General features: G+C 40.4%; 1 protein-coding gene across 3 annotated transcripts in view; it reads left to right on the top strand.

Moving 5' to 3' along the window:
- The first annotated feature begins 752 nt into the window (after nucleotides 1–752).
- The window catches only part of RYK (receptor-like tyrosine kinase), a 108,222-nt gene continuing 94,309 nt past the window's right edge, over nucleotides 753–14,665 (top strand). For all 3 annotated transcript variants that reach the window (XM_027845300.1, XM_027845299.1, XM_027845301.1), the window contains exon 1: nucleotides 753–1,056. In XM_027845300.1, the coding sequence (XP_027701101.1) occupies nucleotides 753–1,056 (304 nt within the window). The remainder of the gene's footprint in view (nucleotides 1,057–14,665) is intronic.

Here is a 14,665-nt window from a genome sequence, read left to right as displayed (position 1 = left end):
TCTCTAGATCGACAACTGCACACTAATCAGGCCTGCGCTTCTCCTCGGGAACAGCTGCTGTTTCTGACTGTTCTGGACAAAAGCTGAAGCTGGCGGGGAGGAGGGAGGAATTTGGGTTAAGTACAAAAGTTTGTGAAAGACGCGTCCTCAGCCACCACCATGTCACAGAAAAATATGAGAGGGAGGGAGATAGGCATCTACTTCACGAGAAGGCGAAATTGGAGACGGGCGTGGGCTGTGCTCAAGTGCGGAGGCAAGTACTAGGATGGATTTTCAGGGAGGAGGCGCCTTCCCTCCCTCCCTCCCTCCCCAGCGCTTCGTGGTCCAAGGGCAAGGTCCGCTCCCGGGCCAGGCGGGGGCGGTCGAGGTGTGAGGAGGGAGAAGAGAGCGAGCCGTCTGGCACGTGCTCGCTCCCGCTAGGCGGCGGCGGCGCGCTCGCGCGCGCGCCTTCCCTTTTGCCCGCCCCCAGCGGCCGGATCTCCTCAGTGCTGGGCGGGCGGGCGCGCGGGCAGGCGGGGGACGATGCGGCCGAGGCGGAGGCGCGCCCAGGCGGTTTGAAGCAGCGGTTGGCTGCCACGGGCCGGGGAGATGAGCTGGGGGGCCGCCCCCGGCTCGGGGCTGTGAGGGGCTCGGGGCCGGGGGTGGGGGTCGAAGTCGAAGAGGAGGAGGAGGAGGCGGCGGCGGCGCTGCTTTCTTCCTCCGCGCCCCCTTCCTCCTCCTCCTCCTCCTCCTCGGCGCCCCCGGGCTCAGACATGAGCGGGGCCGAGTGGCCCGAGCCGCCGCAGCCAGGCCGAGGCCGGGGCCGGGGCCGGGGCCGCCTCCCGCTCCCCGGGCCGGGCCTCGGCCTGCGGGCCCCGGGGCTGCCCCCGCCGTCGCCGCCGCCGCCGCCGCCGCTGCTCCTGCTGCCGCCGCTGCTGCTGCTGCTGCTGCTGCCCGAGCCGGGGGCCGGGGCCCCCGCAGGCGCTGCCGCCGAGCGGTTCCCGCTCCCGCTGCCCCCGGCCGTGGGGCCCAGCGTGAGCCTCTACTTGAGCGAGGAGGAGGTGCACAAACTGCTCGGTGAGTGAGACCCCGGGCGGGCGCGGGGCCAGGAGGCGCTTTGTAGGGGGACGACTTAAAAATGGGCTTCTCCCCTCCCCTCCCCCCACCCCGTACCCCGGGCCTCCTGTCCACCTTCGGCCCCTAGCCGGGGATGCCATCCAGGGGAGCTCACAACCCGTGCCTTCCACCGCAGCCACCTAAACGGAGATCCCGGGGTCTCCCCGTGGTATTCTAGTGCTTTCCCTCGGTTGATGATCTCCAGTTTATCCAATTGTTTGTACATATTTGTTTGCACATAGTTGTTTACATGTCTAACTCATTAGCGAACTCCTGGAGGGCAGGGACTTGTCTTTTACTTGTCTTTGTATATACATCTCCAGAGCTTGGCACAGCACTTGGCAAATAGTAGGCGCTCAATAAATGTTTATTGATTGACTTAACTCTCATGTCCCAAGATGTGGGACTTTTTGGTCTCTCCTCGCAAAAAGTCCCGGGTTGGAGCATCTTTACTTTTCTTATCTTTATATAGTCACTTTCTCCCATCAGATTTAGGATTTTTAAAAATTAAGTTGTATTTTTTTCAGTTGTTAAATATATTTATATTTTCTTCCTCCCCTGCTGAAAAATAAAAGAAAAAAAACTTGTAATGAATATGTATAGTCAAGCAAAACAAGTTCCCACATTGGTCTTGTCCAAAAATGTGTGTCTCGTCCTGCACTTTTAGTTCCGTCACCTCACTGTCAGGAGGAGGGTAGCGTGGCATCCTTCCAGTCCTCTGGAATTAACCACCAACATTTAAGATTACCAGACTTTCTCTCCTTGCCATGCTGGCTGGGAAGTTCTGTACGTTTTCTTCTCAACAGAAGAGGGAGAGAGGGAGACCAAGGAGAGGAGGAGGAGGAGGGTATCCTTCGATTGCAGCTCGTGCATAGATCCCGGCTCCTCCCTCGGCTTAAAACAGACACACATACACGTACTCCCCCCCCAAATAAAACCCACTCCTTCCCCCCTTCAGAAGGTGGGAAACCTCTACCAAAGCTGTGATAGTTTCTTTTCTCCCAGATTTTTTGCTTCCCAGCCCGGCAACCAACCAAATAAACTTATCATCCAGCTCTGTAATTTGACAAGATTTACTCTAGTTTCTTCTCTCCTTTAAAAAATAGACGGCTAGAGACTCCTCTCTTCCTAGTGTTTTACCGAAGGGTTCATTTCACTGCAAGTTAGTTACTTGAACCTATCTTCCCTTCTGAGATAACTGTAAAGTCCTCTCTCACTGCTTCTGCTCCAAAGCAAGGTGACATATTCCTTTCTTCTATGCCTGACAATATTTCTTAGACCCTTATATTAAGGCTCTGGATTTCAGATACACCAAGAGTGATCATGATATGTATCATGCAAGAAAAATTCATTTTAGTTTTAACTTCTAAACATCTGCAAGCATCAGTCCTCCTACTGCCAAAGTGCTAACCATCCCTATTCTCTTTTCCTTTCTCAACTAAGGCCCCTTAGTAGAGTGGATAAAGAACACTTGGGACCATCTGAATTCAAGTACTGTCTTTGACATCAGTCAGTCAACAAACATTTATTAAGGGCTGTACTTCCTGCCTGACCCTGGGAAAATCTCTTAACCTCTTAGTGATTCAGGCAATTAAGACTATAAATTTCAGAGCAAGTGTCTAATCTGCATTGGTAGGAGTTTTCTCATTCAGGGAGTTACCTATATCATTGAAATTACAGGTATCTTCTCCCCCCCCCCCCCAACAAAAACAAGAGAACAAAACAAACTAAGATTATAGGAATTCAGAAATTGTATCAAAAAGTTGCTTTTAATTCTGAAAATGTGTTTTACTTAAATTAGTGTTGAGGCCCAAATTAATTTTTCCCACTTTTTTTTCACCCAGGGCAGGGGAAAGGGGGAATTAATTTTGTATTGTTTTTGATTTGTTGTCAAAATCTTGGTTTCTCTTTCTGGGTCTGGACATTAAAAAAAATTGTCCTTATAGATAAGTGGTGGTTGCAGATTTTTAGGACCTGAATTTAAAACCCTATAGATGATGTGACCAACTAAAAAAAAGTTAATCATGGAAATAGCCTTCAAATAGAAGTTCTACTATGAAGCTTGAATTTTCGGAAATTTTTAAAAATTCTACTTACATTTCTTTTTTATACCTCATGTAGGTGCTGTATTGCACCTATGTTCACAGAACTTTGTAGTTGGACAGGACATAAGAGATCATTTTGTTCATTTTACAGATGGAGAAATTGATCTTGAGAGGTAGCCTATAACCAGGCCAAGGTCACACTACTAGTGAAGGACTGAACAGGTCTCCTATTCTAGGGCTCCTTCCGTCACACTGAACTTGAACTTCGTTGCCTTTTAGACCTATTTATTTATCTATCAGGTTTTTGTTTTTTTGTTTGTTTGTTTTTTTTTTTGGTGAGGGCAGTTGGGGTTAAGTGACTTGCCCAGAGTCACACAGCTAGTGAGTGTTACGTGTCTGAGGCCACATTTGAACTCAGGTCCCCCTGACTCCAGGGCTGGTGCTCTATCCACTGCACCCCCTATCTGCCCCTATCTATCAGTTCTTTGAAGCTTATGGAAATTGACACTGAATTGGGAATTGCCATCAGCAGACTTTTTTGAGAATTCTTAAAAAGCATTGATTTGTATTGAATATTCAAGAAACACATTTATGTTTTGTTTTGTTTTGTTTTTTTGTGTTATGATAAAATTCTTAGTCCTATTTTTATGAACAGAGTTACAACTGAAACATTGTATTAGCATTTGGAATATAAGACTTTGATGCTTAGTGTGCTGGGTGTTTATAAAATCTGTTTACATACACAAGAAAAAGCGTTATGTTGTAGTTAGGGAGTATGAAAACTACTGCTTAAATTTTTTTTTTAAATTAAGCGTATAACTTTTAGGAGGGATAAAGTGGATTTAAAAACATGCACAATATTTTAGTTGTAACACTTCTTTAAAAAGTTACACGACTGCTCATGCCATCTGATTTTTCTACCAGTATTTTTTCTATAGGGAATTTCAAACTTATGAACAAATGCAACAATTTGGGAACAGAAGTCTGTTCTCTAATTCATAATGCCTGGAAAATGATTGACCTTATCTTATATTTACTGCCATTTTCATAATATCTGTACTGTCTTAGCCGCCAAAGCACACTTGAAATGGAGAGGTTACTGCTGATGTCTGGTACTGAGTATTCCTGAAGCCAAGTTGGAACATGGAATGCATTTTCCTATAGAAACAGTGTTGTAAATGTCGGTTAGGTGTAAGTTGAATGGGTTTTTGTGGTCTGGCTTGTGAATCTAGCTACCATTTAAAATACTATTTGTGTGAGAAAATGTATTTTAAATTCTAAACAGATTACTTAGAAAAGAATTTACAGTTTGAGATACTTGTTAAGAAAATGTACCTCCCACCCTTCTTTAAAGAGTTGTGAGGTATGGTTGTGCATATACTGTTAGTTGATATATTTGGTTGGTTTTGCTGTACTGCTTTCTCCTCTTATAATTTGTTACAAAAGAGAGTTCATTGGGTAGGGAGGATAAAAGAGATGCTTATGGAAATGAAAACAATGTTAAACCAAAATATTTCAATAATATGATTAAAAAGAAAGTAAAAAATTTACAGAATATACCCATTAATAAGCTGGAAGTTACCTGTACTTGATGGGATCAGTTGTTAACTACTTAAAGAAGACGTGGCTATAGTATGGGGATCCAGTAGCTATTTCTTCATAATGTCAACAATAGTAAAATTGCCATTAACTAGAATGCTTTGGGAATAGAGTGCAAGGACACCTTTTGTGCACTGAAGTACAAAGTATGCCTGATAAGTGGTTTTGAGTACTCTTTACTAGCCCATGTAGAGAGTATACAGCCCATCCAGGAAGTATACTCATACATTCTAAGCAATGACTGTTTTACTGAGCTCCAGGGAATGCAGAATGCTTGTAAGAGGTGTGTGTGTGTGTGTGTGTGTGTGTATGTATGTGTGTGTTTGTGTGTGGCAGGTTGGATGGTGCATTTTTGAAAAGCAAAGTTCTTATGTTTTATTCTGTAGGACGCTGGATGAGGAGGAGTATTGGAATTATAGGAAGGAGGCAGCAGGTGTAGAAGAGGTTGAGAGTGGTCTAAAAGTCTTTTTACTTTGTCAAATAGTTGAACATCAGAAATGGATATGATGAAATTAATAGACATGACCTTAAAGAAGGACCACTGGGCTTTTCCATTGATTTAGAGTTAAAATCTCCTATGTGTGTTGTCTACAGTTAGAATGTGAACTTGCTTTTTCACGTGGCCGTAAGCACTTAGCACAGTGCTTTGATTAGTAGATGTCCTCTCTTCTCCTGTTCTGTCCTTAGATCCCAAACCATTTTCTTTTGGGTTGCATTTAGGCCTTATACCAGGTTAAAGGTGGAAAGTTGATAATGGCCACTCAGTCTAAACAGTCACCTTGCCCTTAAGACAGTTGTTTTGCAAAGTTTATTAGTATTCTTTCTTTTTAAAGAACTATTTGCAACATCCAAGAATAGATAAAGAACATTGTATTTTAAAAGTAACTGCCTCAAATTGATACAGATAAGAGAATTTAAAATACCATACCGGAAGAGTTGTGAACCTCTAACCGTCTAATCCTTCTGGAGAGAATGTGGGAATTTTGCCCAAAGGGCAATCAAACCGCATCCCCTTTGATCCAGTATCCCAGAGATCATAAAAAAGGGAAAAGAACCTACATGTACAAAAATACATCAGCTCTTTTTGTGGTGGCAAAGAAATTGAGAGAATGCCTATCATTTGGGAAATGGTTGAATACGTTGTGGTGTATGAATGTAATGGAATACTATTGTGCTATAAGAAATGATGAGCAGGTGGATTTCAAAAAAAAAAACCTGGAAAGACTTACATGAACTGATGCTGAGTGAACTGAGCAGAACCAGGAGAACATTGTACACAGTAACAGCAACATTGTATGTTAATCAACTATGATTGATTTAGCTCTTCTCAGCAGTACAATAATGATCTAAGACAATTTCAAAAGACTCATGATGGAAAATGCTACCCACATAAAGAACTATAGAGTCTGAATACAGATCAAAGCATACTATTTTCACTTTTTTTGGTGGCTTTTCCCTTTTGTTCTGTTTCTTTTTTCACAACATGATTAATGTGGAAATATGTTTCCATGATTGAACACGTATAACCTATATCAGATTGCTTGCTGTCTTGGGGAGGGGGGATGGGAGAAAAAATTTAAAACTCAAAATCTTACAAAAAATGAATGTTGAAAACTCTTTACATGTAATTGGAAGAAATATAATGCTATTTACAGAAGAAAAATCTTGTTGATAAAAAAACACCACCACCACCACCGTGCCGTTTGGTACTTTTTTTTCTAATGCTCAATTTATATTGGTTTATCTCTTAATTTTTAAAAAGTGCTCTTTAGGTGTCAAAGCCCTTGCAACTTTTTTTTTCTTCTGTAGCCTGAGGCTTTTATCTCCCAGTGACTTAGGCTTGTGTATAACTAATCAAAGAATATTCATTAATTTACCTTTTCTAACATTCACTCTAAGAATTTTTATCAGCATTTCTCTGATGTATTTTTCCCTCTCCTCTGCTGTAAACACAATACATTGTTCCTTCAGTTACTTTAGCTTAATCTTTTTTTATGGTATCCCTATTCTTACAGCAGGCCTTCTGCCCCTTGTTCCCATACCCCCTTCCTGTTTGTCACCTCTTTTGCTTTGGGATTTTGCTTATTAATTCCTTTTCTTTACTGTTTTTATATGGTTATTTAGTTTTTCTCTTCATTAAGTAGATTTTCTCTCTCTCCTCCCCTTTAGTTAGTACTGTTTTTAAATTTTCATTTTTGTACCCCTTTCTAGAGATGATTTCTTGCATTTTCTTTATTATATATCCTCTATGCCTACTCTAAACCTTCTTTCTCTGGTTTATGATCCCTATAATTAATTAGTACTTCTTTTTTCTCTGTATTTCCTATGGAGTCAGAACTTGTGAGGTTTCCATTCTAGGCTCCCTCCTCAAAGCAGTTTCTGTCACTATCTTGTGGAGCTTACCCTGGCAGTTTTACATTTTCCATTGTGCCTCATTCCCAGGAAATGCCAATTCCTGCAGGTGGACACTGCTCCATGATAGTTCCCTGCATCCCCTTCCCCTAATTATGTAGCCCACCATTCATCTGTACCCTCCCTCTGGTTGCCTTTTTTCGCCTATTTGTAGCAAAATCTCTACCTTGGGTCCTTGCCTTGTCATTCCCCCAGGTGCCACTTGCTCCCAGAAATTTCAGTGTCTTTCCCCTCCCAAGGCAGGATGAGTGGTCTTTTCAGGCACCCCTCCTCTCTTTCAGGCACCCTTCCATTTTGTAATGTATCCCACCAAAAAAAAAAAAACCATTGATTCACCTGTAGGCAGGGTGTCATCAGGTTTTGTCCATAATACCCTAGGCCTGCCTCTCCACTGTTAATCTCCACCTGACTTCAGCCTTTACCCCATCTCCTTCGGTACATTCAGAAAGCAGTCCTTACTGGTCTGTCTACTCTCACTCTGTTGCTGTTTGGGTCCTTGGCTGTTGAATTCATTCACCCTCCTGCGTTTCTATTGTCTGAGGGTGTTCAAGAAGCAAATGATCTCTTCAGGTCTGGTTTTCTTACTAAGAATGTTTCAAATGCCTCTTTATTATTGAACATTTATGTTTTTTCATATATGTTTAAGCTTAGAATTGCAGGGTATAGGTTGCATCCTGAGCTCTATTGGTCTTTGCAACACATTCCATTCCTTCCTGCATTTTCTAGTACATGCAGGATAGTGTTGCATTATTTGATCATTCTTTCCTTTGTATTTGATGATCTTGTTCTCGGTGGGATGATTAAATTTAATGTGTCTTGGAATTTTCTCACACACACCCCCCTTTTTTTTCCGAAGGTAATCTGTGGATTCTGTCATTTGATAATGTCATTTTCTGTGTTTAGAAGTTCTGGACAGTTTTCTTGTATTATTTCTTACATTGTGGTGTTGAGGTTTTTTGACTTGTGCTCCTCTGGAAGATTATAATACTTAGGTTGTCTCTACACAAACTTCACGATCAATGTTTTGCTTGGATAGAGAGCATATTTCCTTTTAATATTATTGCCTTCTCATCTTCTAGTTTGTCTTTATTAATTTATTTTGATTTATCAATCACTTCCATAAGCTTTTGAGTTTTAAATTTTTCTCTCCCTCCTTCCCTACCTCCCTCCACAAGACAGCACACAATCTGATATAGGCTATGTATATACATTCCTATTAAACATTTTCACATTACTCATGTTGTAAGGAAGAATTAGAACCAATAGAAGGATGCACTAGTTTGTCTTTTACTTCAGTATATTTGCATTCCCAATCAGCTCTCTCTTTTGTTTCTTTGGTGAGACTTGCCAAGACAGATTCAAATTTTTATAATCTGTAAATTATTTTTATTTTTCAGGCCATTTTCTGCACTTATAATTTTCATTTCTCTTTTAAACCACTCAAAAACAGTATATTGTGGTTCCATGTTCTCAGATTTCACAGGGTGTTTTGTCTAATCAAGTGTTGGACCATTTTTTCCTTTTGTTTTAAAGTATTTATTCATAGCTGCCTGAATTCTTTTACTGAATTTCCTTCTGTTATTGGTTTCCCACCAAAAAAAAAAAGTTAATCCACCTGTAGATCACTATTGCTAGGTTTTGTTCATCTGACTTCTGCCTTCACCCCATCTCCTTCTGTACATAGAGAAAGAAGTCTCTTACTGGTTTCTCTGCTCTCACCCTGTTGTTTTTGCTGTCCTTGGCTGCTGCATTCATTCACCCTCTCCTGCATTTCTGTTGTCTGGGGTGTTGGGTTATCTGCTTATGTTTAAGATTTTTGAGTTTTCTTCCTCCATAGTTTTTTGTTAATTTCAGTCTTTGCCCCCTTGTTTTCCCTTTTTCTTATTTCTTATTGACTCCCTCCCCTTTGGTGGTCAATTCCCTGGTGGCTGGATCTCAGAGCACCTCAGCCTCTTCCTTTATTGGGCAGTTCAGTTTATCAGTCTACGTGTCTGCCCTAAGTGATTTTTTGGGTACACAGAATTGGCTCTAACTGGATGCTTGCTGAGTGCTTTCCTTCAGGCTTAGTAGTGTCACTTATCCCCTCAATCATTGTGTCCTCTCCTCATCTGTTCCTCACTTCCCTACCAGGAAGGTCAGAGCACTGCCCTTGCAGCCAGGGTTGATTTCTGCAGTTTGGAATTTGGGTCTCCTAATTCCAAGGCTGGGGCAGGGGGGGCTGGAATGGGAAAGTAGTTAGGGCTTTACTTCAAACCCAGACATGGGTCCTGCTTCTTTCCCTCTGTTCCTCTACTCTTTAGAAATCTTTTGCAGCATTGCTCATGCCAGCCACTGTTGTCCCAACAAACTTCCATAGCCTGGAGCTAGGGTATCCACTGCACCAGAAGAGGGGGGGAGGAATGGGATATAGGGTGTGATTTTGTTGCAAAACCTTTTTTGGCTTCTTGGATTGGCTAGTGAAGCCTTGCTTCGAGTAGCTTGGTGGGTGGTAGAGGGAGGGGATGGTGTGTGAATTCAAGGTAGGTGTTCAAGTTCGTGCCTTTTTTTTTTTTTACCCTTCCTTTGGGTTCAGTGTCCTAGACCAGAGGTGTCAAACGCAGATACTGTAGGCCATATTTTACTTAGAAAACCACTAGTTAACATAATTTATGTTGCATTTTTATTTTTTTTGTTAAACATTTTTCAGTTATATCAGTGGCCTGCCACTGGAAGTTTGACACCTTTATCCTAGAGACATGGAGAAAGCTGAAATTAATTTATCTCTGTCACATAATTTTTGTTTTAAAGAGTTTTAAAGCTTGTGAGGATTAGAGATAATGTGTAGTTCTCTGATTTGTTGGTCAAGTGACCCAGAAGTGTCAGCATTTAATTCAGTTTGCAACTGCCTTGTACTCCCCCAGCTTTTATTAAAAAACAAAACAAAACTGTGCAGTACCTTTTCTTAGGTTCCCTCTCCAATCTCTTTAGCCATACTCTATCCACATAGTACATAAATTTTCAGATAGGTTAAGAACTATGGCAGATTTATAAGTTAATACCCAAGTCTCCTGGTTCTCAGCCTGGGTCTGTCTCTACTGTTCCTTATTGTATGTATGAAGGAATATTTGTATATGTGTCTAAAGCTAAAAATATAGATTGAAGCAAAAAGCTATGTAGTACACCATTTCATATCTTTGAAAATAGTTAAATTCTGTTTAATCATTTTCTTCTAGAAGACATTGGCCTTTTAAAGAAAGCTACCAGTAGAAATGCTGAGATTCTCATAGTAAAAGCTTTTTCAGAAGGCATTCTATAGCTGAAAGTAGTCGTATCAGAATCCATATGTAATTATTGCTAAGGGAGTGAGTGAATTTAACTTTTACTTCATAGGAGATCCAATGAAAGAATTCATTGGAAGGAGGGAATATAAAAGCTTGAGATAGATTAGCTGATATATGAGTCTAATATTCTATAAAAAGAGGGAAGAGAACAAGCATTTTTATGGAGATTTGAGGTAGGGAGACTAACTATAACACTGTTGTAATAGTCTAGACATTTATTAAACATATATAATGTGGCAGGTCCTGTGTGCTAAGTGCTGAGTTTACATGGTAAGCAAAGAAAAGGAGAAGTAGTTCCAGCCTCCAAGGAGCTCACATTCTAATGGGGGAGACAACATTCAAATGACTACGTACTAATAAAATATATGTAGGATAAAGGGGAAGTAATCTCAGAGGCAAGACAATAAATAACATTGAGGAATAGAGAACACTTCTTGCAGAAGGTGGGATTTTAGCTGAGCTTTAAAGGAAGCCAATGTGGCCAGGAGGCAGAGAGGAGAAGGGAGAGCATTCCAGTTATGGGAAACAGCTAGTGAAAATGCAGATTGAATTAGGAGATATGGTGTCTTGAGCCTATGTCTAAATACAGATTTTGGGAGATTTGGAATACCAATAGTCCAGTGCACAGAAACATAGAGCCCATAAAAAGAGAGAAAATCAAGCCAGTTGAGTCAGGGAGAATGGTGGAAACAGGTCTCCTGGGGCCATGGATAAAATTGGGTTCCCTGATGAGGCTCTAGAGAGAACAGGGCACTCTTTTCCTCTGGACTGTTAAAATGTGGTGGGCTTTTTATAGAGTTCTTATCTAGGTCTATTAGGGGCAGGAATTGGATGATGGGACTGAGGAACCTGATTCTGGGGAATGGTGCTGATTCATGCTGGTGAGATTAGGGAAAACTCCTGGGGAATTGGAGGGTAGTTGAGATATTCGAACTCCTCACTCTCAAAAGATCATTCAGTAAACATTTATTAAGCGTCAGACTCTGTTCCAGGGACTGTACTAAGCTCTGGGGATACAAAAAAGGGAAAAAAAAAAAAAAACCAAACAATCCAGTCCCTATTCTTAAGGAGCTCACAATCCAATGGGGAGAGATATCTTAACTCTGACAGGGCAACTCAGCTTCCCTTTCAGCAATTTTTGAGCTTTTCAGGCTGTTTCTTTTAGTGGGTAGAGAGAATGAGTAGAGTTGAAGTTGGCACCTAGGTTGTAAGCCTGGGTGACTGGGAGGATGGTGATACCTCATGACAAAGTAATAAGACAGTTAGAAGAGGGGAGGGCTTTTGGGGAAAGATAGTGAGTTCAGTTTTAGACATGTTGAGTTTAAGAAGTCTAAGAGACATCCAGTTAAAAGGTATCCAAAAGGCAGGAGAGGCACCCCTTCCACTGTGCCCTCTGGAATGCCTGCTTCATAGGCAACAAACATACTTTAATCTTGAATCTTTTCCTTTCTAACTTATTTCTGTCTTTTGGCTTTCACTAAGACCTGACTTCCTCCTGATGACCCAACCTCCTTGACTTCCCTTTCCAGCACTGGCTATACTTTCACTTATTCCCCCTGACTCACTGGTTGGAGTGAAAGAGTTGGAATATTTGCTGCCCCTTGCCATTTCCCTCTACCACCATTACTCATTTGCCTCTCCTCCTATAAGATCCACTCAATCTATACATACTACCTAATATACTACCTCTATGACATTGCCTAATGAGTTCAGTGTCTGGCTCACATTCTTTCCTCAACTCCTGCCCTAGGAAGCTTCAACATAGAAATTGAGACTCCTTTAAACATTCTAACCTCATCTTACTCATTTCACGTGACTTCCTCTGCTCCACCTCACTCACACACAATAACACCCTTGTCTTGCCATTACCCACAAATATACAATTTCCATGTTCATCATTATCATCACCATAATAGCTAACATTTATATCATGCCTACTATGTGCCAGACATTGTGCTAATAAGTACTTTACAAATATTATTTATCTTATTTGATCTTCACAACAACTCTGGAAGGTAGATGCTGCAATCACCTCATTTTACAGATGAGGAAGCTGAGGCAAACAAAGGTTAAGTGACTCACACATGATACACAGCTAGTAAGTTTCTGAGGCTAAATTTGAACTCCTGGCTTCCTGACTCCAGGCCCAACATTTTATCCATGTTCATGAACTCTGAAATTCTGTTGTCTGATCATAGTCTATTCTTTATTTCTTTAAGGAGCTTTTTGTAATTAAATCGCTTTGATTGGTGTTGGTACTCTTTACCCATGTAGATCTTAACCCCTTTATGCCTTACTTAGACCCCTTCTCTCCCTTCCTTGCAAAAGCAAACAAATATTAATCTGATGGTCAATCTTGTGATGATGAACCTCTCTAAATGCAGTTACTATGGACTTTGGTTGACAAACTTTCTACAGATCCTTGGCCTCTCCAACTTGGGAGAATCTTCCTGAGTTTGTACTCAGGTGATAGAAATCAGGACTTTAGTGTTGAGAATACCCTACGAATTATTAATGCCTTAGCTTTGGTAGCAGTTAGTGTATGTATTTCTAAATCTGTAAATCTTAGCTATTGAAGAAAACATTGTCATGCATCTAAACATCATAGTTTCATATTGAGGCAGCTTTCATTAATCTTAAATATCTTAGAGATATGAAGTGAATCAAAATTCACAGCAGTATTTTACTATTTTATCTACTTACTACCTATTCCTTCTTTTAAGTGCTTAAAAAAACCCCAAACCATAAGAGTCTGAATAAAATTCTGAGTAGGAGATAATGATAAATCAAACCAAATGCTAAATAAATTTTCCAGTTTTTTTCCCTTTGTGAATTCTGCCAGAATTGAATGAGTTTGTATATAATCATCTCTTTTGTCCAAGATTTGACTCATGTTTAAGTGAATTAAGTCACCACTTCCTTTTTTGGACAAATTTCAAACATCGAATAATGGTACGTACCAAAAACAATTCACTAATTGCTTGGTTTTGGATACAGCTGCTTAATAAAGCTATAGAAAGCTTGCAAAAGTGTCTTGAGGAAAGTCACTTCTAATATATTTTTAAACAAATATTTATTGATATCTTTTGTTTTTATTTGTTTTCTTTTTTTATTAATTTAATTTGATTTATTAACAATCACTTCCATATGCTTTTGAGTTTAAAATTTTTCTCCCCCTTCCTCCCCACCACTCTCCCCAAGATAGTGCACAATCTGATATAAGCTATACATATACATTTCTATTAAACATTTTCACATTAGTGATGTAAGTAAAAATTAGAACCAATAGGAGGAACCACCAGAAAGAGGAAACAAAATTCAACAGAAGAGGATAAAAAAATAGCAAATAGTATGCTTTGATCTGTATTCAAATTCCGTAGTTCTTTCTTTGAATGTGGATAGCATTTTCCATCACCGAGGTCTTTGGAGATGTCTTAGATCCTTGTTTTGCTGGGAAGGGTTAAGTTTATCAATATTAGTCATCGCACAACATGGCTGTTATTGTGTACAACATTCTCTTGGTTCTGCCCACTTCACTTAGCATCAGACCATACAAGTCTTTCCAAGTTTTTCTGAAGTCAACCTGTTCATCATTTCTTACAGCACAACAGTATTCTATTACATTGATATACCACAACTTGCTCAGCCATTCCCCAATTGATTGGCATCTTCTCAATTTCCAATTCTTTGCCACCACAAAAAGAGCTGTTATGAATATTTTTGTACATGTGTGTCCTTTTCCCATTTTTGTGATCTCTTTGTGATTCAGCCCTAAAAGTGCTATTGCTGGGTCAAAGGGTATGCACAATTTTATAGCCCTTTGGGCATAGTTCCAAATTGCTTTCCAGAAGGGTTGGATCATTTTACAACTCCACCAACAATGCATTAGTGTTCCAATTTTCCCACATCTTCTCCAACATTTATCATTTTCCTGTTTTGTCATGTTGGCCAGTCTGATAGGTGTGATGTGATACCTGAGAATTGTTTTGATTTGCATTTCTCTAATCAGTAGTGATTTAGAGCATTTTTTCATATGACTATAGATGGTTTTAATTTCTTCATCTGAGAACTGCCTGTTCATATCCTCTGACCACTTATCAATTGGGGAATGACTTATATTCTTATAAATTTGACTTAATTCTCTATGTATTTTAGAAATGAGGCCCTTATCAGAGATACTGGTTGTAAAAATTC

This window comes from Vombatus ursinus, unplaced genomic scaffold (assembly GCF_900497805.2).
Source record: "Vombatus ursinus unplaced genomic scaffold, bare-nosed wombat genome assembly UNPS02014959.1, whole genome shotgun sequence".
NCBI classification, from domain to species: domain Eukaryota; kingdom Metazoa; phylum Chordata; class Mammalia; order Diprotodontia; family Vombatidae; genus Vombatus; species Vombatus ursinus.
The sequence above is the reverse complement of the archived record's forward strand: the minus strand, read 5'-3'. Positions and strand labels throughout refer to the sequence as shown.